The 25,620-nt window shown below is 38.4% G+C and overlaps 2 protein-coding genes across 2 annotated transcripts in view; both read right to left on the reverse strand.

Annotated features, from left to right (window-relative positions):
• LOC139711515 (uncharacterized) overlaps positions 1–5,795 on the reverse strand; it is a 189,851-nt gene extending 184,056 nt beyond the window's left edge. The window contains exon 1 of the mRNA XM_071623393.1: positions 5,665–5,795. The gene's annotated coding sequence lies outside the window, so the exon portion shown is untranslated. The remainder of the gene's footprint in view (positions 1–5,664) is intronic.
• A 4,455-nt stretch (positions 5,796–10,250) lies between these two features.
• LOC139711507 (caspase-3-like) lies at positions 10,251–12,581 on the reverse strand. Its single transcript, XM_071623382.1, has 5 exons — positions 12,444–12,581; positions 11,726–11,942; positions 11,138–11,368; positions 10,638–10,747; positions 10,251–10,442 (listed from the first exon to the last, which is right to left on the reverse strand). Exons 1-5 carry the CDS (start codon positions 12,579–12,581, stop codon positions 10,251–10,253), a joined length of 888 nt encoding a protein of 295 aa, XP_071479483.1.
• Between the last annotated feature and the right edge of the window lie 13,039 nt (positions 12,582–25,620).

The following is a 25,620-nucleotide window of genomic DNA, read 5'->3' on the forward strand; positions in this document are numbered from 1 at the left end:
CACACTTTTCCTGAGTTTGTGCTTTCTTTCCAATATTTAGATAGGTAAGGAGAGTCCATTTGATTTGAGTTATACATCATTTTAAAGCTTAAAGTCTGCTCTTTCAGAACATGGTCTTAACTAAAAATTCATGTCTGGCGACTTTTTGTTTGTTTTGAGGTGCAGGGTCACATATATACTTTCCTTTTTTTATGGCGGATGACAATGTGCAAGCGCTTAGAAATGATGTTTTAAAGGAAACCAAGACAAAATGGAAAAGTGGATTGAGTGAAAGCAGCAACATTACTAGAACACATTAGTGAAAGTTTGGGGAAAATCGGACAATCGGACAATTTTTAAAATTATGAATTTTTAAAGTTTTGGTGTTGGAACCGCTTGATGAGGAGACTACTAGAGGTCATGATGTCATGAGTGGACAACAATATAATGGAAATGTAAAGAGAATTCAACAAAAAATTAACTTTTCTAGCATAATGAAAGAGCACTTGACTAACCGCTTTCAAAAAGCTGGGGGAATAATTGCTACCCTTAACATAATTATGTCAGTATCAAGTTGACGGAATGTGTAATTTTCATGAAAACATTCTTTTATTTTCATTTTTTCAAAAATTTCAATCAGCATTAATCTTTGAGTTATATTTTCCTTTGAAATTCACTTTACACACACACACACACACACGCACACACACTGCATGGATGACCAAAATCTGAGATTTTCACAAACTTGGAAAATAAATTTTGTGTGTTAGTTTTGCAGTGATGATGTATAAATGAAAGCCAGACAGTTACCCTTTTCCTGTGATTCAAACGGTATCAAATTTTGCATTTTTCATAATGGCTCCCCTTTGAACTTCGACAACCTTGTATTCATTTGTTTAACATTCTGATTGTGCCCATTTAACGTTTATTTAATCGACTGACTATAGTTCTTTCACCACCTGTCTCCTTTTAGCACTTGGCTACAAGGATTTTGATAACTTTAAATGCTTTAGACAGTCAAGCGATTTTAAGTTTCGCTTTCAGTTCCTGATCTAAAATTTGTTTGTGTTTTCTTTAATTCACGTTGTGTCTAGTAACCATCGAAGAAGACAATAACAGAAGATTTGGTGCATCATAAGGAAGTCACTGAAAATAAATAAAACCATCACGTGTTATCTCATCTTTCTAAACTGTACTTTGACTATCAAATTTATCAAAATCACCAGTTGAAGATTAAGAACAAATCGGACATTGCTGATTATCAGAGACTTTGATAGTGACAGCATTTTTTTTTGTGAAGAAATATTTTCGTTGCTGTCTGCTTCTCACAGGAATTCTAATGTGCTCAATGTCTGAGAAATATTGTGTTATTCAGTGATTGAAGTTAACATGCTGATTGAGTCATTATACCAATATAACCGTCTTGTCATAACCACCAAGCCAAACTGTCATGATATTGACAAGTATTTTGTCAAAGGTAATAACAGAGTTCAACAAATTTTCATCGAAGGTTTTTTTTTTTTGTTACAGCTATTAGAACAACCTAAATGATTAAATCCTGCTGTTTCAAATTACAGAGTCACAAATAAACAAAAAGCAACAACAAAAACACTCAAATTTACCCGTGAGCCATGCTCTCTAACGTAGAGCTAATCTTTCAACAGCAAATGAAAACAATTCATGACAGTATGATAATGATGCGATATGACACATTAAACAAACTAATCACTGAAGGACAGTCGAATAGAGATGCTTGTGGTCATGACGATTTTATGCTTCTCTCACATGTTTTTTTTTTTTTTTTGAGCGCTCACATGTTTTTTTTTTTCATTCTTCAACATGGAAATCGGTTCACCCCGGAGTTTGCATAAACACTCTCGTTTCCTGACATTGTGCGGTCTATAAAGTACGTGATTCGTAGAGAAGAACAATGCTAACAACACTTCACATCCCTTTCAACGCACAATGGGAAAATCCAAACTCATGAAAAAACATTTAAAAAATGTATTGCCAAGTCAATTCAACAGACATAATTATTAGAAACAAAATTTGATTTAAAACTAAAAATGTCGATATGGCGACTGGTATGCCTCCGCCATTATGCATGGTTCTTCCAACAAGTCTATAGTACGTCTTGACAATGTGTGGTGACAGTTTCACGTATTTGGGAAAAAAAATAAAATGACACGTTTGTCACAAATGTGGTGATTGTTCTCCTTCCTTGAAGTAGGTTTAATTGGATTAATGGCTATATTGTTTAAGAGAGCAGTAATTAGGGGATTTGACGATTATTACTTGGCCTTTAACCCTTTTATATGCATTGACTAAGTTCCAAAGTATGGAGAAAAAGTGTAATTTCAGCATTAAATAGTAACATTTTAGCATTTCAACCTGGCCTTTGACCCTTGACCTTTGACCCCATGACCCTAAAATTACCCAGGGAATCACTGACAGGCAGTACATGATGTACGAAGTTTCATGATGATACCTTGGGCCATTTCCGAGATATGGAGGAAGAAGTAAAATGTAGCCTTTTCACTTGATCTTTAAGATTTGACCTTTTGGCCAAAAACTTACCCAGAGAATTTCCATTTCGTGATACATGTATACACTGAGTTTCAAGAAAGAACAGACTTTGAGCTTTAAAATAATGTATAACTCAATTCACCCAGACTCTCCTTACTTGACTAAGCAATGGAAAGAAAGCATACACTCTAGAAAAAACAAATGTGGACTGACAAAAATAAGCTCTATAGTACAGTGCACTTCCGTTATAACTAACACGGTTATAAAGAAATTCCGGTTATAACGAAGTAAGAATTCGGACCGCAACATTTTTTGTTCTTTGCTTTTTTGTTATTTATTTGTTCGGTTATAACGAAATTTGGATATAACGAAAGAAAATTGCCGTTCCCGAGGACTTCGTTATAACGGGAGTCCACTGTATAGGGTCTATTCTAGCGCTTAATCTATACCAAGCCGTGCACTGTGCAATGAATGGGACAAAAACAGGATGTCAAACTACATAACAACAACATGAAGGGATTATAAGTCAATCTGAAATTAAAAATCGTCTGTTAACACATTCTATCGATGACTAATATCAAATTTCCAAGCAGTAGCAATAACTTTTCAAAAGTTATAAGAGTTGAAAGTAAAGAGTATGTATCTTTTTTTTTGATACATGAAAAGGGGATATCTTGGGCACACCTGACTACATTATTCTATAAAAATATGTTCCACAAAAAAAAAAAAAATGCTAAGAGTAAGAACACAAAAACCTATTTGTTTTATGATCCTAAACTTTAGCATAATGTAGGAGAAGAATTCCTCTTTCAGAAAATACGAACAACTCAAGATTGACTACGCTGACCCGTTTCACCTTTGTTGAGTCTTCATGTAAAAGCAGGACTGGAGACTTTTTGTTGGTTTTGTGATGCACGGTCACATATTATGATATCTGATACCCCGTTTATACTGCGAGCGGGTTTTCGAGCCGCCTTGAGGAGGTTCGAAAACCTGCTACGAAAAGCGGGCTCTCGTCTGTTTATACTGCGCGAGCGAAAGCAGGCCCGAGCGGGTCTTAGCAGGGTCACGGCTTCGGTTCCTATGGTAACCGAATTCCCCTCCGAAAACCGGCGCGCGCTTTCGTGGCATCACTTTCGCGCGGAAACGTGACTGCTGAGCGCGAATTTAGAACAACGTGGGTTCACGATTCGGTGCAGTTGCTTGTTTACATCATGAACGCGCGATGACCTCCAGTGATAACTTCCGGGTCGGCAAAAAAGCGGCTTTTCGAACCCCCTAGCGTTTATACTGCTGTCGAGCCTCCTCGAGCCTGCTATAGCGGGTTCCGAAACCTCCCCCCGTAGGAGGTTTCAGAACCCGACCGGACCCGACCCGACCCGACCGGACCCGACCCGACCGGATCGCCTTTTCTGAATTCTGTCTGTTTATACTGAGCTGAAAGCCTGCTCGAAGCGGCTACAGGGGGGTTTCAGAACCCGCTTTTTCCTTAGTATAAACGGGGTATAAGATAACCAAATAAAAATGTCCCGGTGTCAGGAAGCTGCCCTACCTACACTCACTCAATAACACAATCTTCCTGTCACACACACACTCACACACATACACAAGCACACGCACACACGCACGCGCACACACACACACACACACACACACACAAATATGAATGGAAGTCGACTCGGCCATTTTGAGGTTTGATGCCGACATCGTTTCCCCTTTGCAAAGCGTCATGTGAATAGCAAGGTTACAACGACAAGTTTATCTGTGCACTATCGCTGAACCAAGGACAGGATTTCAGCACTAGAATGCATCTGGTTTTCCACCTCCTCGAATGCTTGTGTTTTATTTCCCCTCTTCCCCTCCCCTTTGCCTTCACAATTATAGACTGAACGATTGAGTCTGGAAATGTTTTCTGTAAAATACAAGGATCCAGTTGAGCTGAAAATACAATGCTATGAATATATCAGAAGTACCTGGAAAAAGACAAATTTTCCTGTCTTTGTCCCCAAATAAAACATAACAAAAATCAATTCAACTGAACTGAATTCAAGTTTGTTTTCATTTTTTGACAAAAACTTAGCATACACTTCACTTTCTTTTGTAACAGATAATTAATGTTAACAAGGCGTTGTGAAATGAACAGATTATACAACAATGATGAGACCTTATAGTACAATGTATATACTGATACATTGTAATGAATAATCAAAATGAATGACATGCAATGTACGAAAAATGAAGGGTCCCACTGAAAAGACAATGCTTATTGGTTATGTGGACCCCTCTGGCAGCTGTCTGAGAATCAATATCAATGGAAAATAGGTTGAAAAAAAATGTGGAATCCCACAAACAAGACAGAGTTACAAATATCAAATGAAATGAAACTGGGACAACATGACGACTTGAAAGAAGATTGACATAAAATGAGACTAGACAAATATGACAAGATAAGATGAGACAAGACTATTAGCATGAAGGGAGAAGATAATACAAAAGAAATTATGTCGAAAGTATTGTAACGGATGGAAAGGAGAAGAAACATAGAGGAATTGCAAAAATGCCTCGAATAGACTCTGCTCTTATTAGAAGCCCAGCTGTGTTTGGGCAATAGTGGCTAAACTAATAATAATGCAGATTCTTCCAGTGTAACCAAGTACGGCTACAGGCTAGCTCGATTCAGTTCAATCATACAATTGTACAATAGAAAGCTTCAACCTCCTTTTAAATGAATATACATATAGAAGGAACAATTTCATGTCTTGATTCAGGGAATTAGTCTACGTAAATGCTCATCTTAGGATATCATCTTTTCACTTTACAACTTATATGACGGACTCGATGAGCTCATTTCTTGCCCATTGCGTTTACCAATGATGACGTTTCTCAGGTTGACTTTTCTCCATTATGAATACATGAGAAGACTTTGCATCTATACTTCTCGATCGCAAGATACTCCTAATGCGTATCCTCAGTCTGCCTGAAGCATGCGCATCTTACTCTTAACTGCCATTTGCATTCATTCCACACGTGATATGGCATGGCTTCACCGACTGAGAATGGAAGATCGACCCTAAAGCTCAGATGGTCCAGCAGAAAGGTGATGACTACGATTTAAAAAAAAAGAAAAGAAAATAAAAGAAGAAGAAACCAAGCACTCACCTTGCGTATCGTTCAAGATTTCTTCTTGAGGGTAGACTTTGGTGTGACTTTACATCCTCAATTTACAATAGAAATCGGCAGTCAAATGTGAAAGTTTCCGACACGCGATGCACAAGGACATTCAATAGGTAGTCTGCTAGTACTATCAATGTAGCACGGTCCGGATGGACTCATGTGATTGCGCATGCTCATAACTGTTGCCATATACTGGTGTGTTATCACTAATCTTTACGTAAATAGAGATCACTATGTGTTTTGCATATTACAGTACTCGGTGTATGGTATAGAGTTTCCAATTGAACACAGACTGTAATGGCCATGGATGGGGATTTTCCCTATGACGTATTCCCCTCAGTGCCCTCGACACTCTCTTCCTCTCCCTCTCTCTCTCTCTCACTCTCTCTCTCTCTCTCCTTCTCTCTCACTCACAATGTGTTTGCCAGCGCACCAGAGGTCCTATGTACAGAACCTCTTTGGCTAGTTTATTCTTTGAACCGTGTACGCAGTTCGCCATTATACATCTGCCGTAATTCAGGTCTCACACCTTATACGTGTACCCACATAAAGTGGACCATCCTAAGCCTCATCACTTTCATGTACCAGCGATTCTAGATTATGGAAGATTATGGAGATTATCAAGGAAAAGTCATGAAAAGCACCATCAGGATTCATACTGAGGAAGGAAATTGATATTCAGGACTGGATTCACAGCAATCTGCTATTGCTAATAACCCGCATGGATTCCTTTACAAACAGCACCTCTTGTTGAGGCTCGGCAGTCTATCCTTTGAATACCTAGAAAATATTTGTTTTGGCGGCGTAATACATTCTCTTGTGAAAGGGCTGGTGTAGTCTTGTTTGAGATGGGGCTTCATGTTTCTAACTTTTTTGAGATAATGTGAAATCCCTTATGAAGTATTAAAGACCATATCATTTAAGAGAAATTCAAAGTTTAGTTGATACAAATCGGATTTGAAACGGCCGAGATATATTCAAAAACAACGAAATCCTAATAAAAGCTGGGACCCACCTTTTATTAAGACCACATTGTTTTACTTTGTTTTTGGATATCTCTGCCATTTCAAAAACGATTTTCATCATATAGACTTTCAATACCTTTTACAAATTTCATAAATGGTTTCTAATCATCTCACAAAAAGTTACTCTGAACTCCTACCCAAACCAAAACCATACCAAACATTTAAACAGAGAGACATTGAATATTCCATGTATGTGAATTTTGCTACGGTGACTGAAAAGTTCTAAAGCCTTAAAGACATAATTTACCGTTTGCAGATGAAACAAAAACCAAGCATTAGTGCTTTGAAATATTTCTAAAATGTGAGTTAGGGATAGAAACAACAACTGTACAAATTTGAATCTGTATAATTGATGTTAAGTATTGTTAAATACACAAAATGTAACAATAGTTATAATAAAAACATTTTCTAGACTAAACTGTCTACAGTTATGGTTTATTGAGAAAAATACTGATATCTCCCTATATTTTAGGCTTTATTGCGAAAATTTATATGGTAGGATGTTTTGTAATACAACAGACCTACACATATGCATCAAATGTGATATCTTTAAAAGTTTTTGAATCACTGCTTCCAAAGGTAAACAGAACCTTTAAATGGAAAGGATCTAGATAAGATTATAGCAAGGGAAATATCACTCTGACCTAATGAAAGCGCCTCCGCGAGAATATCAAGACAAAGAGGCCCGGGATGATGAAAAAAGGGGCCTTGTTTCACCAGGGTTTCTCCAGGGTATCCATTAATGGTTGCGATGGCAACCGGCCTTTCGCGACTGTGGCTTCTAACTCGATCAGTACCTACCATATCCACCAGGCCTAATTAGTCCCGTCGAACTTTCAAGTCTTTCAAAATCTAAAAAAAAAAAAAAAAAATGGTTTGGCTGGACTACGCTACATCACCGATGAGGAGGTCATTGATGCTGCCCACTCCTATCTGGAGGACAAACCAACGGACTTCTAATCGAGGGACCGTCGAGGGGAGTGTGCGTGGATACACAAGGGACTGCGTTGATGATTAGGGCAATTGAGAACTTTTGCCTTTTACCATTTTTCTGAGGACTAGAACTTTTCGGTCGCACCTTGTAGGTCCTATTATCATTTTTGACACGCATCTCCATACAGATTTATTTACCGATGCAAAACGTTCGGTATGTATGTTGCGCGAACACTTGATTTGTAGTGTGTAGAGTTAACCGTGATGCATATACTCTGTTTTAGGAGCGAATTTCCTTTAGTTCACAATCCGAGTTTGATTTTTACCTTTGTGAACTTTCGCTGACTGTTTTTTTTTTTCTGCAGGCTTTATAAAGACTGGCGGTGACTCGCCGTAGATGGGGTATTTGTAGTCTTGTGGTCCGAGGGAATAAGAATGTCCATACGTTAGACAACATTAGAGATATTTTTGTATTCCCCTTGGGACAACTGATGTGCACATTAAAGTGATATACACATGCCTGTTTCTTAAATGAAATGGAAAACATTTTTTCTCCTGTTTTTCCTTTATATCACAAACATAATAAGCAACATAGCAATGGTGTTACTGAAGGCAGTTGGGTTGTAATTGGTAGGTCAGCGAAGAGAACTTCGCTAATATGACCTTTTTCTTGTGCCATGATTTGCCTTACAAACCTTTGTAATAGCTGTGAGAATGTGTTATCGTGTCATATCAAGACTTGATTTGCTGGAAAACGTTATATTTACTTATTAATTATTCATTCAGTCTTATTTAGATATGGTATAGTCCCCTTAGTTTGTCAACAGTTGGTTTTCCAGTGTACGAACACATGATAAAACAATGATATACATTTCATTTACGACAGAAAATATGTAGGGTACAAAATGACATTTACATAACAAACACTTAGAGCACAATAAAACTTCTGCATTTTCACTCATATCACATAATTTTAACACATTATGCCATAATTATGCATAAAAAGTAGTACATACAAAAGACTGACATAAGAAAGTAACAAAGATGAAATAAATCAATCAAAAGTTTGCACATTTGATGTAGAATTAATGACAAAAATATGACAAAAATAAAAAGCTAGTAAAACTTCGACAAAAAAAAAATCCGGTATAATCTTTAAACTTCACTTTCGATTCCGATCGAACTTGAGCCATTGTCTGTTTTTATATTTTGAACTTGACAAATTAATTCTATATTGCTGTAGTTTACACAGCATTATTCGTGACATCATGTGAGACGTTCTTTGATACAAAGCAACATCAACAATCTTTGACATAGCATAGTTCTATCGGGAGGTAAACCATGAAAAGAGGGTGCATCACTTGTGCATCTATAGGCTACTTTTACTTGAACTTTACCCGTACGTGCATGATTGAGATCTATGCTCCTATGGGTCAGTAGATTGAGCCTACATTAAAGGACAAGTTCACCTTCGTTAACATAAGGATTGAGAGAATGTAGCAATATTAGTAGAACACATGATTGAAAGTTTGAGGAAAATCGGACAATCCGTTCAAAAGTTATGAATTTTTGAAGTTTTTGTGCAGTCACCGCTGGATGAGAAGACTACTGCAGTGTATGATGTCACATGCGTACAACAATATAAGGAAAATATAAAGAGAATTTCACAAAATGTCATCTTTTGAAAAAAGTACACATTCCCTTGACTCGTTACTGACATAGTATGGGTAATATTATTCCCATTGTCTTTTAGAAAGAGGCAAGTCAAGTGCTCTTTTATTATGCGAAAAAAGTGAAAATATGTTGAATTTTCTTTACGTTTTCTTTATACTGTTGTACTCATATGACATCACAAGCCTTAGTAGTCTCCTCATCCAGCGGTTCCAACACAAAAATTTTAAAAATTCTTAACTTGTGCATCGATTGTCCAATTTTCCTCAAACTTTCACTGATGTGTTCTACTAATATTGCTGCATTCTCTTAATCCTTATGTTTATGAAGGTGAACTTGTCCTTTAACAGCCATTTCGACCTGACATCCAGAGCACTTCAGAAGCCCACGTGAACATGAATCCCCCCGATCCTTCTTTTCGCCGGGGATTGCGCTTCCAGCCTTAATTTTAGGGCGCTCCCGCAGGTGGTTCACCGTCCCTCTGTTAGCAAGCAAGGTCCTGTAAATCCGCTCTTCTCACCGATGGACCGCGAAGCTATCGCAGTTGGGCCGCGATGCCGTCCAAGAGTGAAAAAAAAATAGAATCATATGTGATGTAAGTGATCTAACTGGGTCTCAAAAAAAAAAAAAAAAAGGAGTCAACGTGGGCCGCGGGTTGAAAAAGGTTGGGATGGATGGCTGTAAATGATTCTCCACAAACCCACGTGTTGATTTTAATAAGATATAGATGACACTTCTGTAAAAGTCACGACAAGAGTGCTTTGTATACGTTCCAATATACTAAGCCAACACCTTTCATACGACAATCAGTTATGCAGCACGGGCTAAACAGTTTATTTACAGACGCGACACCTCAAGCTGCTTTTTAAGCGGCTGTAGTTCGCTCTAAAATATTTTGTAGATTGATCTTGAGCTCACGACACAGAGGATGAGTGGATGATGTCACACTATATGATTCCTAGACGCTGTATCCATGCTCCGAGAGACTGCAGGGAATCTTTCGGGAGGATACTTGGGCAAGAAGTATATCTTCTTCACTATCCCCTGGCTGATTGTCTGCGTTGTCTGGTAGGTGATCACCATACCATTGTCTTGGCGTACGCAGCCTCGCTGTCTTTGGACACGCCCACTCACCTTTGTGAGAAATTCGAAATAAAAAAAGGACAGGTTGAGATGGAAAATAAACGTTTCAAAAAGCAACGAAAGTAACAATAATGACATTGCCATCGGATCATCAGAATACACTATAACTACTTGTCGGCTACTTAATGCATTTTTTTTGGTTGTTAGTTTGTCGTTTTTTTTATCTTGTCTTTGTCATGACCTTACCTTTGTCATTATGGTGCTAAGATCATACAGGTGTGCCCCAGCGAGAAGTTCCTCGCACAACGCCTGAATGAACCAAGACCCGTTGACGTTATCCCTCAGTGCAACATAGCCTGAGATGGGTTAGTAGAGAATTGGAGAATGAATCTTTAAGACTTTCTCAATTTATGAACGTGAAATACTGATTTATCTGGGATGAAAAAAAAACAAACACATTTCATTTTTTTTTTCGTGAATAGACAATGTTTATTTGGCTTCCATTTGCTGAAATGTCACTTCGAGTATTTTTCAAGTCTTCCCAGAGGAGATTGTGTCACAACGTTCATTACCCCACAAGGACGACCAACAGAATCAGTGCAAGGAAATTATACAGCAGTGGAGGAAAAGAAAGCCGTTAATGTTACCGATTTTACTATCATCACGATTATTGTCTACATAATAATGACACAATGTAGGTATAGTCGTTTTTTTTTGTTTTTTTTTTGCCATGAGCACTCCTTTACCTTCGCAAGTCGCATGAGCGATGAACATGTGCGCATTGTCAGGAACATTGTCGAACTCGACAGGTTGGGGGCTCCCCGAACTCTGGCACGCCGCATAAGCACCGTCTTCGACTCCCATGCCCGATTCATCTCCAATGTCAACTGGGTTAAACGAGCCGGTACCACTAGTACCCATTTCAGACCGTGATTCCTGCTGTGCCGATTTATCAGTTGCACTCATCGTCACTTTCTCTGGAGATAAAGCAAGTCATACATGTTTCTGTCATCTCACTAAAGTTGATGGCTCCATATCACCTATTCTCATATTGCGAGGTTACGAAAGAAATAGGTGAAAAATGCTATCATATTTTTGGCACTTTTTATGAATTCACAATAAACAATCAAACATACAAATTCAAGTAAAAAATCAATTAGTCTCCGACCCCCCCCCCCCCGAATTTGACCAGATGGTAGTTACCGACTCAATTTTATATGTCAGCGCGTGTGTGTTCGTACACTTACAACTGAAAAAAAAAAAATCTTGACTGATCCAGACCGCTTGCTACAGGCCACCATCATTCACACATTGAAAGTAGAAGTTTCGATTACCTCCTCTGCAAGCTTGGAAGAAAAGTATTTTGGGTTTTCCTCTTAAGTATGGACAGTTCCGTCCGGAAAATGTCTCCTTGATTTCCTCCACAGTGATGACGCTTCCGTCCTTCCCACAAATCCCTTCGCGGTCTCCGTGGCTCATGAACACGAGAACGACCGAGGTGTGAGATGGCCGAATCTTGGTCTTCAGTAAGGCGAGCGCCTCCCTGATCTCCTATCACACGAAATGAATTTCATAGTCCCAAGACAGTTAAAACAGTTTTACTCTTTAACCAAACTCATGCATACTTATAGTAGATAGATAACGTTACCGAAGGAATGACAGTTAATATTATCTGGGGGGGGGGGTGGATCATGTTATAACAATTCGTTAATCATGTTATGTTTTGGGTTTAATGTTCAGTTCATTATTCCGAAGGTTTGTTATTCCGATGACTATTACATTATACTGCATTGGTGTGCATTTTCCCCCTGAAATTGTCTCTTCTTGATAGAACAAGACGCTAGAACTAAGAGATAAGCGGAATATACAATTTTTCATCTTTTTTTTTAATATTACTGCCTTGAATACAAAAAGAAACTGAAGTTTTGTTGTTATTTTGCAATGTAACAAGCAATTCCAACTGGCTTATGTCTTTTAACCTCTGATTTTTTTTTTCCTGCTGACAATGACTGACTTTTGGGAAAACAATCTTTACATTCATGGCAATCTTACATTTGCTGTAAGGTCTTGGACTACCATGATCTTGTAGCCGATTTCTTGGAAGACGTGAGTTACATTCATTACGTCAACTTCTGATCCCCTCCTCTTTCGTTGGTCCATGAAGTTGTTGTTGTTAAGAATAAATGCCATACCTTTGTTCCTCAAATGCATCAAGTAATTCTAAACGAAAACATGCATTTGAATCGATTCATAAATCCTTTTACCACAGTTAGAACATACACAAGCTCTGGTGAAGGCAGAGAACTACGAATAATGAATAAAAAGCCGGTTGCTTAAAGCTTGACCTCTTAAAGGACAAGTCCAGGGCACCTTCACATATATGTGGATTGAGTGAATGCAGCAATATTAGTGGAACACATCAGGGAAAGTTTGGGGGAAATCGGAGAATCCGTTCAAAAGTTATGAATTTTTAAAGTATCTGCACAGTCAGTGCTGGATGAGAAGACTACTACCGCGTATGATGTCTCATGCGTACAACGCTATAAGAAAAATATAAAGAGAATTTCAGAAAATATTACTTTTTGAAAAAAGTACACATTTCCTCGACTCGTGACTGACGTATGTTGAGCGTTATATCATTCCCACTGCCTCCTGAAAGCGAGAGGTCAAGTGTTATTTTATTATGCGAGAAAAATGAAAATATGTTGAATCTTATTTATATTTTCTTTATATCGTTGCACACATGTGACATCATAAACTGTAGTATATAGTCTTCTCATCTAGCAGTGACTGAGCAGAAACTTCAAAAATTCATAACGTTTTTAAAACGGATATTCCGATTTTCCTCAAACTAGCTCATAATGATGTGTTCTATTGATATAATTCAATTCAATCCAAATTTCTATGAAGATGAACTTGTCCTTTAATGAGATTCACGTACAAGTGAGACATACAGCTTTGATTTCTCCTGAAAATTATTCGGATATGTGAGATATGACGAAAAGGAAACGTTGCGTAGCTTTGGAATTATTATTCCTTTTACTGTTCCTCCGTTTTTGGAAAAGGTGCATGAGTTGAAAAAAACAAAATCGACTCGCGCCAATAAAAGTGAGAGAAAGAATTGAACGCAGGACCCCATCTAATGAAATGCATTGCATATGTATGTGTGGGTGTGTGTTTCAGAAGCGAGTTCGCTCTCAAACTCACACACACACACACACACACACACACACACACGAACGGTCTCATTCCCATAAACTTCCAATTTCATATAAACATGAAATTAAACTTAAACCATAATGCCTTGATAATAGTTTGATGCATTAACATCACAGTAAAGTTGTTTCTTCCAAATGACCCAGTCTGCATCTTAATGTTCTATGTAATGTGCGTGGTGTGTGTGTGTGTGTGTGTGTGTGTGTGTGTGTGTGTGTGTGTGTTCCATGTTTGCTTGTTTGTGTATGTGTGCGAGCGTGTACATTTCTTAAAGGCCGTGTCACACCTTTCCGGGCAAGCTACACGGGCTTATTGCTAGGAGGGTTTTCCAGCACGGAGGAGAATTTTCCGCGTGCGGGCAAGAATGTTTGCGAGTTTCGCACTTGTGTCTTACCTGCTAGACTCGTGCTACTTACATTCTACTTGGGTGTATTCCGTGTGACCTGCGTGAGAGCCTTGAAACCGATCCGTTTTCTGTTACGAGCGACGTACGGGTACTGAGAAGTACCTACGTTGGAGTTGCCTGCGAGGTGCTGCCGGTAAGGGTCTCCTACTGGTGTTATGCGTGTACCTCTGCGAGCGAACCCCCACGACTCACTCGGAACAAGTTTTGAGCATGCTCAAGGCATTTTCATACTATATCTGGGGAAGTTTTGCGGCTTGACATGCGGGGAAACAACTTAGCTACCCAGAGCTCTCCGCAGTTGGTCCGCACCTAACAGTACCTAGCGCGTATCTCGCCTGTAGTTGCCCGGAGGTGCCCACGCAAATCCAATTTAACCGCAGCCGCCAAGTTTTGAGCATGGCCAAAACTTTTTCCGGGTGAGTAGCGGGGATGCCCGAAGAGGTCCACGCACAACGCCAGTAGGAGGTCCGTAGTGGCAGCACCTCGCAGGCAACTCCCACGCAGGTACCTCGCAGTCCCGTATGCAGGCAAGCTAATGACATTCTGTGGGATTTCTGCCATTCCTTCAGAGGAATTCCTTCACTGAGTTGTCAGCACCCACGCGACTGGTACACAGGTCACACAGTATACCCGCAAGTAGAATTTAAGTAGAACGCGTCCAGCAAGTAAGACACATGCACTGACTCGCCCAAATCCTTGTACGTCCTCAGAAATTTCCTGTATGCTGGAAAATCCGCACACACAACAAGCCCGCGTAGCATGCCCGGAAAGGTGTGACAGGCTTAAACATGGTTGCGGGTAAAAAGATTTTCGTGTGCACCTCCGGGCGACTACGAGTGAGATACGTGCTAGGTACTGTCATGCGCGGGTCATCAGCGGGGACCTCCGGGTAGTAAAAACTGGTCTTCATAAGTCGCACGCAAGGATTACCCGGAAAGGTGTGACACGGCCTTAAATGTGTGTGTGTGTGTGTGCGCGAGAGAGAGAGAGAGACTTCACTTCCGAAAAAAAAAACACACGCAATGCATTTCATTAAATATGGTCCTACATTCAATTCGTTATCTCGATTTTATTTGTTGTACTCTCATAAAGCAATGCATCCAGACGTGAATACATACCACACAAAAATGATACCAAATATTCGGGTTAAACACTCTCTCGAGCCATGAATGATAATCGTTTTAATTGCTGGTTTTGAAAAAGAATGACAATTTTTTTTTCTTTCTCCAGCTGTCAAATATTTTTTTTTTTCTTGACTTCAGTACCGTAGATACTGTCTCGTAAAAAAAAAACAAAAAAAAAACAAGGAATTTTATACCTCTTTTGGGTCTAGCTGTTCGCTCGTTGGCTGTGCAGGAGTCATCTTCTGCGTGTAGGAACCGTCCGTATCTGGAAAAAATCCTGAAAATGTCAACAGATAAACGTGGCGTTACGTTCAACTGCAGCATAAAATCAACAAATCTCTGAATGTTGTGACGAACGATGTACAACACTTGTATCTCTCCGTCTAGTTGTATGTCTATAAAACGCTTACCTCGACCATTCCTCTAACTGTGATGCTTTTGTTTGTTTTGCTTGTTTGTTTTATTTCCGTCATTAACATACAAACAGATAATTATAAAAGACAACATGAGGTACACGGAAGATGATACATCATGGATAAAATGAAACATACATACATAGCAAATGAATAGTGTGACACATCATCGATATACGAAAAAGAATAAAATGTAGGATTAGAGAAAGATAACGGCTGGATAGCCCATAATCAACCGCACTTTTTTGGTGCCGCTTGTCTTCCATGGGGACCAGTTATAAAGAGGTAAGAAAGAAAGAAAAATTAGAATATTACATTTTATATACACACAAATTTATAATAGTCTCAAGAGATATTGTTTTATATTGCAATATCTCACAAAATCTCAAGGCAATAATGCACTTTCTTGAGATAAGTAAATACATCCAATGGTCTTTGGTAAATAAATGAATATACTTATATATTGTATATCGATACCAATGACTTACAGAGGTGGTCACTTCCTTTGAATATTTACATTGACAAACCGTATTAAAAGAACTTTATCCTCTGGAAGGACCACAATTCAATCTATGATTATGTCTGTAGAACTATTTAACAAAATCTAGACATAAAGATTGACAACAGCCACTGAGGGGGAGAGAAGGTATTTGAGTGTGAGGCATGCGCGGTGATCATTAGGCCACCTCTGAGGGAAGGTGAAGAGAGGTGAAGGATATTCAAAGTAGGGTGGAACATCCTATTACCGGACGCTTTTCTTTGTGGCTTTGAATTCCGTACTCATAGAATGAAATTTCGGCCAAAAATATCACCACTTATTCACAGACTCATGGAAATTACGATTTCAGCCAACTTACGTCATTTCTTCGTTCCAGTTTTTAGAAAATATGCTTCAAACATACTCCTCTACAAATAGTGTTTTTTTTTGCGCTGTGCAAAATCGCATTGTATTACCGGACGCGATTTTCGTAATCGAGTAATCGAGGTCTTTCGCACCTAGTCCTTGCACGAGAATCAGAATTCATCCCAAAAATCACCGTGCACACTCTCACCGAGCGGATGACAAAGAAAAAAATCGGCAAATGAGGCTCAAATTTCGTATTTTACGGTAAAATGTCTGTCTCGAACATTTCGAACAGTTCACGCAATAAAACCTTGTGAGAAAATCGACAACTGGTTATAGACTCTACTTCAGTTTACGTGCTTTGTCTATGGGAGCTGCACGCGCGGGTGATGAGTTGCGGGCCCCTTAGCGCACAACTATTCCGCATCGTTCGCGTTTGAGGACGATAGCTACAAATTTCCGATATCGATCAGTGAAATTTTGGTTCTATATTGGAATCTTCAGCATTTTTCCTGTATGTGAGTGGGATTTCATAGAATTTCAGTCGTGAAATGTGATTCAAACATGCATGAATATTAACTATATACGAGGTGCGGGTCACTCAACTATAAATTTGAGGTAAAATGTGATTTTTTTCGTGTTTTCACATTTTTATGTGGTGTTTTTTGCGATTTCGGTCCACACAAAGTTCTGTGAGGCTACTCTACGAAGTCTCGCGCGTACAGAATGTCATTAGTACGCAAAAATGTGCGTGTCCGGTAATACCATGCGTCCGGTAATACCATGCTTGCCCCTACATGACGTCCGGAGATAAGAGACCAATAGAAATTGGATACCCTGTAAGCGCAAAATGCTTGCCAAAAAACATAAAGTTATTTAGCTGTATTGGAGTCATAGGAATAATGGCTTTGGTTCGAAACAGGGCAACAAGACAGTTGTTTTGATAGTTGGGACAATAATCACAGGTAAAAAAGATGAAAGAAGATTATGTATAAAACAAGAAAACCAGTCATGAATCTGGAGTATGAGTATTGATATCCCGGCATGTAAGAAAACATTTGATAGGTCGGCATATACGCTAAATGGTCAAGGAGGTAAAATTCATGTACACTTTAATAAGGGGATTTAAAAATGGATAATTGAAAATGTGTGTGTGACAGCACAAAGCATTCTGTACTCGTGACAGAGATCTTAAGTATGATTCCTAACACAACTTTTTTCGTGATATTTGATATCACTTTTGATACACCAGTGCTTGCGATAAAGACCCCGTTTACAGTGCGAGGCTCGGCCGCGGCTCAGCCGCGGCCGAGCCCGCCTTCAATTCAGTGTAAACGCGCAAAAGGCCAAATGCGGGGCCAAAATTGGCCGCGCATTTGGCCACGCTCTGGAGGTGGTCTCGGCCTTTTCTCAGTAGTGAGGTTCACACCTAGGCCCCTTTACCTTAAGGTTTTCTAAACCTCGAGGTTTGTAAACTACGAGGCACTACAAGTTAGCGTAGATGTAGACGCATGTAGTTTAGAAAACCACGACAAAACCTTAAGGCGAAGACACCACGACAACACCACAAGATTTCTTAGGGTGTTGTCGTGGTTTAAGCGCGTAGTTTAAGCGCGCTGTGGCAGCGCGCTTAAACTATGACAGATGTGAACGGAGTTTTGTTAACCACGGCGCTCAGTTTTTTCCACAATAGTGCGCAACCCTATGTGCAAACTAGGCGCCCTTTATTTTCTATCGTAGTTATCTTTACCTCGAGGTTTTGCTAACTGCATGTAGGTGTGAACGGCATCTTTGAAATGCAGTTTTGTCGTGGTTAGGGGAACGCATTTTTGCGCTCGTAGTTAGTATAACTACAAGTTTTTGGATAGGTGTAGACATGGCTATAGTAAACCAAAGACGCTTAACTAATAAGACACGAAAGTGCGCGCTAATCCTGTACAAAACAAATGGACAGCGCGCGGTCCTCAAGCGTATTACGCACATCACCTGAGACGCGCTGCCTTGACGCTTGATAAACAGCAGCAGCGGCTTCAGGGACAGCGCGTCTCAGGTGATGTGTGTCTTTTTCTGAGACGCGCTGTCTTTGAAGATGTTGTTGTTGTTTATCGAGCGTTTTGATTGTGAGATCATGCTGTTGCCAAATTTTTACCTCCACGAAATAATCCTTATTAATCTAAAATCTTGTTCTTCAAAATAATCCCCTTAATCGAAAAAAAGCTACGGCTATAATTTTTAAATCTTTTTAAGATAATTCAAAAAACACCATTACCTATGGAAATGAGTGATGTTCCTAGGTGTACTGAGTTTGTACTTAGCTCTCTTTTGTATCGTCATGTAGGGTAGCCATTTTGTGTCCATCTTTATCGCGCGCCTTCGTATCTTATTAGCCGGGTTCACACGTACACCAATTAGCGGGATACAAATCTCGAGATTTGCATCGCGATCGTCATCCCGAGTTTTTTGCACGTGTGGACAGAAAAAACCCGAAAATTAGCGGGATAAGCATCGCGATGCTAATCCCAAGAAATCTTGCGCTGGTTCGCCAATTAGCGGGATAATTGGCCCCACGCTGGTACGTGTGAACGGTCGGGATTACAATCTCGAGTTTTTACATCCCATCATGCAATGCGCACATCACAACAGCGCGGCCTCTGCGAAGAGGGCCTTCACCTCTTTGGAGCACAACAACAACAGCGCGCGAACCACACCACTGACGCGTAAAAGACAATGGACAAAGGTAAGTGCGCGCAGGCAGTGATAGAGAAGGGCGCTGTGTGACCCAGTTTGCAGGCTTTGCTGTTATCTCTATCGGCAATTAGCGGGATAATTCGGTACGAGTGGACGCTCGCCAAATTAGCGGGATACCGATCGCGATCGCTATCCCGCTAATTTGGTACGTGTGGACGCTCGCAAAAAAACTCGGTATGAGCATCGCGATCGTCATCCCGCTAATTTGTACGTGTGAACCCGGCTATTATCTCTACTATCTTTGGTGTAAACGCAAACTGGTCCATATGCGCGGCCAATTTTAGTCTGGCTTCCAAACCCTCTGCCTGTACTATTTCGCTCTTCAGGATATTAACCCCCTCAACGTTGAAAACTAGTATAGTTTAAGGTGGTTTTGTCCTGCGAAGGATTTTTCCTTCGGCAAAGGTCTTTGCCTGAACGGCGACTTCGTCGCCACGGAATCCAGTTAGCAAAGGGTCTGAAAACCAGACTATACCAAATTGCGTTTGTTTACAAGCAGAGCGCCACTACGACAAAATATTGAAAGGTTTTAATTAAAAGCGCGGCCGATGCGCCCGGCAGTGTAAACGGACAAAATTGCGGGGCTCGGCCCCGCAATTGAGGCTGGGCTCGGCCCAGCCCCGCACTGTAAACGGGGTCAAAGAGAACTTTTCTCCTCGTCAGTACTTCGTCATTGTAGGGTAAAAAATCAACCACGCTACTTCTTCTAAAAGTTTTGTGATAATCTTTTGATCTCAATACGAAATATTTACCTCCAGAATTTTATCGACCGTCAGTAAATTGAAGTGAAGACGGGTCAGTCCGCTAATACAATGTATTGACAAAAAAACTTTGTCGAGTTATTTTTTCTTTTTGTGATCTAATCTACTGTAGTTGGACACTTTAAAGTTGTAAAAGTAAACGTTTGATTTCACTTTGAAAATATGCATAGGTAAAGTTATTAGACTAGTGACTTTTTGGGAAATAGCTTTTTGATAAGCATACTAACCAATATCTTCTAACGAGGAGGATTCACCCAGAGTTTCATCCAGAGGTTCGTATCTCTTGATATTGAAATACACATGAAAATGAAAGCCTTGAGAAGATATATCTGCGTTATTCATTGAACCACAAATGTTAATTCAGCCAGGATTAAAAGTAGATAAGTTATTATCGAGTGTTATGAAACAAATTAGAATTAGTGATCTCTGAATCAAAGGGACATTCGAAACGATTTATATAATTTTACATTATATTATGAGTACTACATGAATAGATAATACCCATTATAGGTTTGTGGAATTCATAATGGTCCTTGAGGAGATAAAACAATACTCTGAATGAAAAAAACTTTGACATATTACACTGAACAAGAATGATGATATAGGAAGCTCACATAACTATTCTAATAATTTAGCAATGTAACACCATTACAATACCACTTGCTTCTTAATATAGACGTTCACCTGTGTAGAATCTATGCATACTTTCTTCTTTTGTTCGGCTTCCATGAGCACCCAGTCATGCATTCTTACACGAAGCTGCTATGTCATCCTTGTTTATTGTGTTTTGTTATGAATTTTTAAAACAATCTTATAAGTCAGTTTGGGGTTCCACTTTTAGTAGGCTTGCTAAGGGCGAAAAAAGGGGTGATCGCTGCATTTTATAGTACACATGTCCTATTTGGCACACGTGTTCCTCTGTACAATTGGAAATTTTTCATCTAAAGAGACAATCTGTATCTATGCAAATAAGCCTTAATTTGCATAATTTGTGCAAAAATAGATATAAAAATTATCAAAAAAATATGTGCATCCAGCGGAAATACCTAATTCGATACAAGTACTCTATAGAGTATGTAGAAACAATTCCTGCCAAAATTGATTTTATACCTATGTAGATAAACATAAAATTTGCATAATTGCGCAATTTATTGTGCAAAAAGCTGCATTTTTGAAAGAATTTTTTTAACTATTAAGCACTGGATCTTGTAGTACAAAGTTTGAACCTGGGATGGATGTTCCTTGGGTCAAAAGTAAATGATTCATCTGAAGAGACAAACTGTCTCTATGCAAACAACCTGTTATTTGCATAATATGCATATCAATACCTACACATCTATAGATAATCAGAACAAAGAAAAAGCCTTAATGAAGCTTTAATGAAACTCCCCTTAAATCTCATCCTAGATAGATATAATCCGTTAGAAACACTTTATGAAACAAAATGAGAAAAGAATTTGAATAATTGAACCATCATTACCAGCTAATTTACATAATTACTAAAGAAAGTAAAGTAAAAACATTATTTCTAACGTTTTTCTTACAGTCAAAGAACTGCACTTTATAATGAAAACTTCGGAAGTAGTATGCATTTCCTTCAGTCAAAAGGAAATGGTTTTGTAATATCAAAACACTATTTGTCTATGCAAATACCACCTAATTAGCATATTGTGCATATCAATACCCGGATGTACCAGAAGTCAATGGTCAAGGTCGACTTGAGAAATTGTATCAGTTTACGCGATAACTCAAGACTGGATTATGCAAATTTCACCAAACCTGGTCCAAAGATGACGTATGATGGGGCAAGTGATTAAGCAGTTTTTAAGTAAAATCGGCAAGAGGTCAAAGTCAAAAAAGTTCAAGGTCAATGCTAAAATTTCATTATTTTCCTCATATCTATGCAACGTACATGTGTATGAAGGTACTTTCTTCAAACTTACTGACTGCATACAATGTACTACCAAAATAAGATTCTCCAGAGAGTTTCAGATCAAGAGGTCAAAGGTCAAAGTTCAGGTGAAAATGTTATGATTTCACTTTTTTCTCTGAATCTCGCAAATGGTTCAAGGTGTCTTCATGGAACTTGGTATTGGCAGTGATTTTCTAGGGAATTTAGGGGTCATTTGTCAAAGGTCAGGGGTCAAAGATCAAGGTCAATTGGGCCCTCAAAATTTCACTATTTCCCTTATGTTTTTGCAATGCTTGTAGGATTTTTCTTGAAACTTAATATTTACATGTATTACCTAATGGATATTCTCTGGGAAATTTCCTGCCAAAATGTCAAAGCTCTAATGACAGCGCTATGTTTTACCTTTTCTTTCATATCTTGAATGTGTATCAAGGTATCATGAAACTTAGTACATATTTGTGCATGTTCTACCTGACAGTGATACCTTTGTTGATTATCGAAAAAATGTTAAGCCCTCCCCTCTCAAGTGTTTTTGTTTCCTCTTGATAAGTAGGAAAGGAAATGGAATTCAGTGACATGGTATAGTCATCACCATCATTACATTTAATGTATGGGTCGCATGGAAGTTAATTTTGATGCACACATGTATAACCTCTGACATTCTTACCTTTTACATTTCTACCTGTGTATTTCTTTTAATTTAACCCCTGACATCTTTACACTAAACCAGTTAACATAATTATTTTTTGGAAAAAGCTTCAAGATCGTGTAGGTCATGATCATCTATACAGGTATTAGCTGATATGCGGTGGAATATAACATTCTTTGGAAGGCCAGGGAGTTACATTATCCCAAGGGAAAACAATCACAACCAGGGAGAATATGACATTTACGATTCTCGTAAACAGTAGCCTGTGACGATCTGTTGACAAATCACATTCTAGTAACTGTAAAAGCCATCGAAAATACTCTTTTATGGCTATGAACATATTATTTCTGCTTTGATTTATGGTTGAAATTGACTGATTTTAAGTCAGAGACTGAGATTATTCGACTTAAAGTATAACATCTCCTTTATTGTTCACATGACAAATTTTGCATATTATTGCCTTATCAAAATGTTATTGTGTATAAATTTCCTAGCATAGTTTCCATGCCATAGTAGCTCATAGTGTACTGAGTTAACTTTTTTTTTTTTCAGAAACAGACTTTGTTTCTAACTCAGGCTTGTAAGTTCTTAATGTGTGCAGACACCCTTGCATCCACATAATTTGCACAAATTTATAATCAGTTTAATGTTAAAAGCCTCTTATTCGCTTGATTGCCTACAAAATACAATGAAAATCAGAATTCACACTTTCACTAATTGCTGGTAGTGTTTTTTGTAATGATATGCTAACCATGACCTCAGTTGTGTACTGTTTGCAAGAGATAAACAGTCCTCTTGTAGGCAATATTGTTCCGATTTGCACCTGTTCATATGTAGGCCCTACTGTTAGATTTGCATAATCATATCTTAAGAGTGTCACTATCGATTGCTATTTTTCCCACCCTGCAAAGCATTTATGTAATGAGGGAAAATTGATAGCAAAAATCATTTCAAAGATCAATATGGTTTGAAATTTCACGTCTGATGTACTTATTTACATAATTTATGCATAAAATGCCTAAGTTAATTAGATAATATGGAAACAATTTAAGCAACCGAAAAGTGTTGTTGTGAGAATATTATCTTATTCTATTAGCTTTTTGGATATTAAGTCCAAAGCGATTTAAGACTTTGTCACATTAAGGCTTTTTGTTTGTTCTGATTATCTGTGGATGTGTAGGTATTGATATGCATATTATGCAAATAACAGGTTGTTTGCATAGAGGCAGTTTGTCTCTTCAGATGAATCATTTACTTTTGACCCAAGGAACATCTATCCCAGGTTCAAACTTTGTATTACAAGATCCAGTGCTTAATAGTTTAGAAATTCTCTCAAAAATGCAGATTTTTGCACAATAACTTGCGTAATTATGCAAATTTTATGTTTATTTACATAGGTATGAAATCAATTTTTGCAGGAATTGTTTCCACTTACTCTATAGAATACTTCTAACAAATTAGGTATTTCTGCTGGATGCACATATATTTTCTATAATTTTTATATGTTTTTCTGCATAAATTATGCAAATTAAGGCTTATTTGCATAGATACAGAGTGTCTCTTTAAATGAAAATTTTTCAATTGCCCTAGGGAACATCTGTGCCAAATTTTACTAAAAAATGCAGCGTTTACCCCCTTAGCAAGTCTACTATTTGAGCATGAGCAGAAAAAGATCATCTGTACCAGCAGAGCATGTTGGTTGTTAAATAACTGAGATAAGCATCTGTTATGTAATGATTATTCAAGTGATCCTTAATGTTGCTTGCCAGCACATTCACCTGACAGCAATATTGGTATTTCACAATATCAATAGAAAAATGTTGTTTAAATACATTCAATGCAAAATAATGAAATGGATGCTTTCCAAAGTGCTAATTGTGGATCAGTCTGGTCACCTGATCTATGCAAGTTCATCTTTTATTAAACATGACTGATGAATTCCATAAATTGTTACGTCGGGCAAGCTCATGCCTTCTGTCCCTTGAAAGCTAGTGGAGTGCCTAACGAACTGAGAAAGAAGAAAAGTCATGTGTACCCATGTGCCCATGAGCTAACCCCGAACTGGCTTATTCCTTTATATCACAATCACTATAGATTCAACCGGGGGCAGCAATAACCCTTAGCAGGTACAACCAATTTATAGATGTTCAATGCATTTGTCTGGAAAATTATCCTGCGTTCTTCTTTAAACATGTAGACACAGTATGTCGTGGGCATTGAGTTTGAAAACGATTCAGCGTTAACGATATTGCAAAGAACTTGTAGTTTGCTAGAAATGGCAGTTTGTGATTTCCCCCTTTTGAAACTGAGCGAGTTTACTTGTGCCAAGTATGAATGCCCGCGTTAAATATGTAAGAGACATTTATGATGTAACATTTTGATCTTTGAAATTTAATGTCCGACTCTCTTTCACTTCATCCCCCTTAAAGATTTAATCTTATTCTATATAAATGTTCAACATGAGTTTATGAACAGTTTAACATCAACAATACCTTGTTACGTTTACACTTCCGAATGAGACACATGATCACAGGAACCAACAATGAGAGCAGCAAAAAGTAAAGGAATGACGTATGAAAGGAATCTGAAATTGAAAAACAAAATGTCAAAACACCGTATGAAATATTTTTCGTCAAAACGTTAATCCTTCAAACAAGATCTACGTAAACGTGCTTACACTACTGAACTGATATTTTACAAATTAAAGACAGCACGATTTGTAGGCTTGAGGTCATGTAATACGACTGCAAACAGTGCTTTTAATAACTTTTAATTTTAGATTGCAGTTTTGTAATGCAAATGTTAGTAATCACTGTGTATATTAGAATGTACTAATGAGGGAAATGTGCGATAAGGAATGATTTCTATCATTTTGTAATCATAGGTAGGGATCGACTACCATATGACATGACAGTGGATGAAGATAAGTTTGTCTATGATTTTTTTTTCTTTTGATTTCTATTTCTGTAAAATAGTGTTCTAGTGACCTGTACGACCTCCAGTATGATAAGTCACTTTTGCAGCCATTTCTGATGCTGTTTTTCCTGCGGAAGTCGCTGTAGAATTATCGTGACTGATAGTCCGGTCCGATGTCATCACTGTAGTCATCGACGGTATAGGTTGGTACGATGTCGTTACTGTTGTCATTGACCGTGT

The sequence above is a fragment of the Diadema antillarum genome, unplaced genomic scaffold (genome assembly GCF_040938485.1).
Source record: "Diadema antillarum isolate AM-2024a unplaced genomic scaffold, OU_Dant_1.0 seq00001664_RagTag, whole genome shotgun sequence".
NCBI lineage: Eukaryota > Metazoa > Echinodermata > Echinoidea > Diadematoida > Diadematidae > Diadema > Diadema antillarum.

What these genes read in the sequence shown, in the direction of transcription:
- LOC139711507 (XM_071623382.1), bottom strand. Translation starts at nt 12,581, where the DNA reads ATGGCATTTATTCTTAACAACAACAACTTCATGGACCAACGAAAGAGG. An exon ending in TCCAAGACCTTACAGCAAAT is followed by an intron (nt 11,943 to 12,443) that starts GTAAGATTGCCA and finishes TTCGTGTGATAG; the next exon opens with GAGATCAGGGAGGCGCTCGC. An exon ending in TTAGCACCATAATGACAAAG is followed by an intron (nt 10,443 to 10,637) that starts GTAAGGTCATGA and finishes TTTCTCACAAAG; the next exon opens with GTGAGTGGGCGTGTCCAAAG.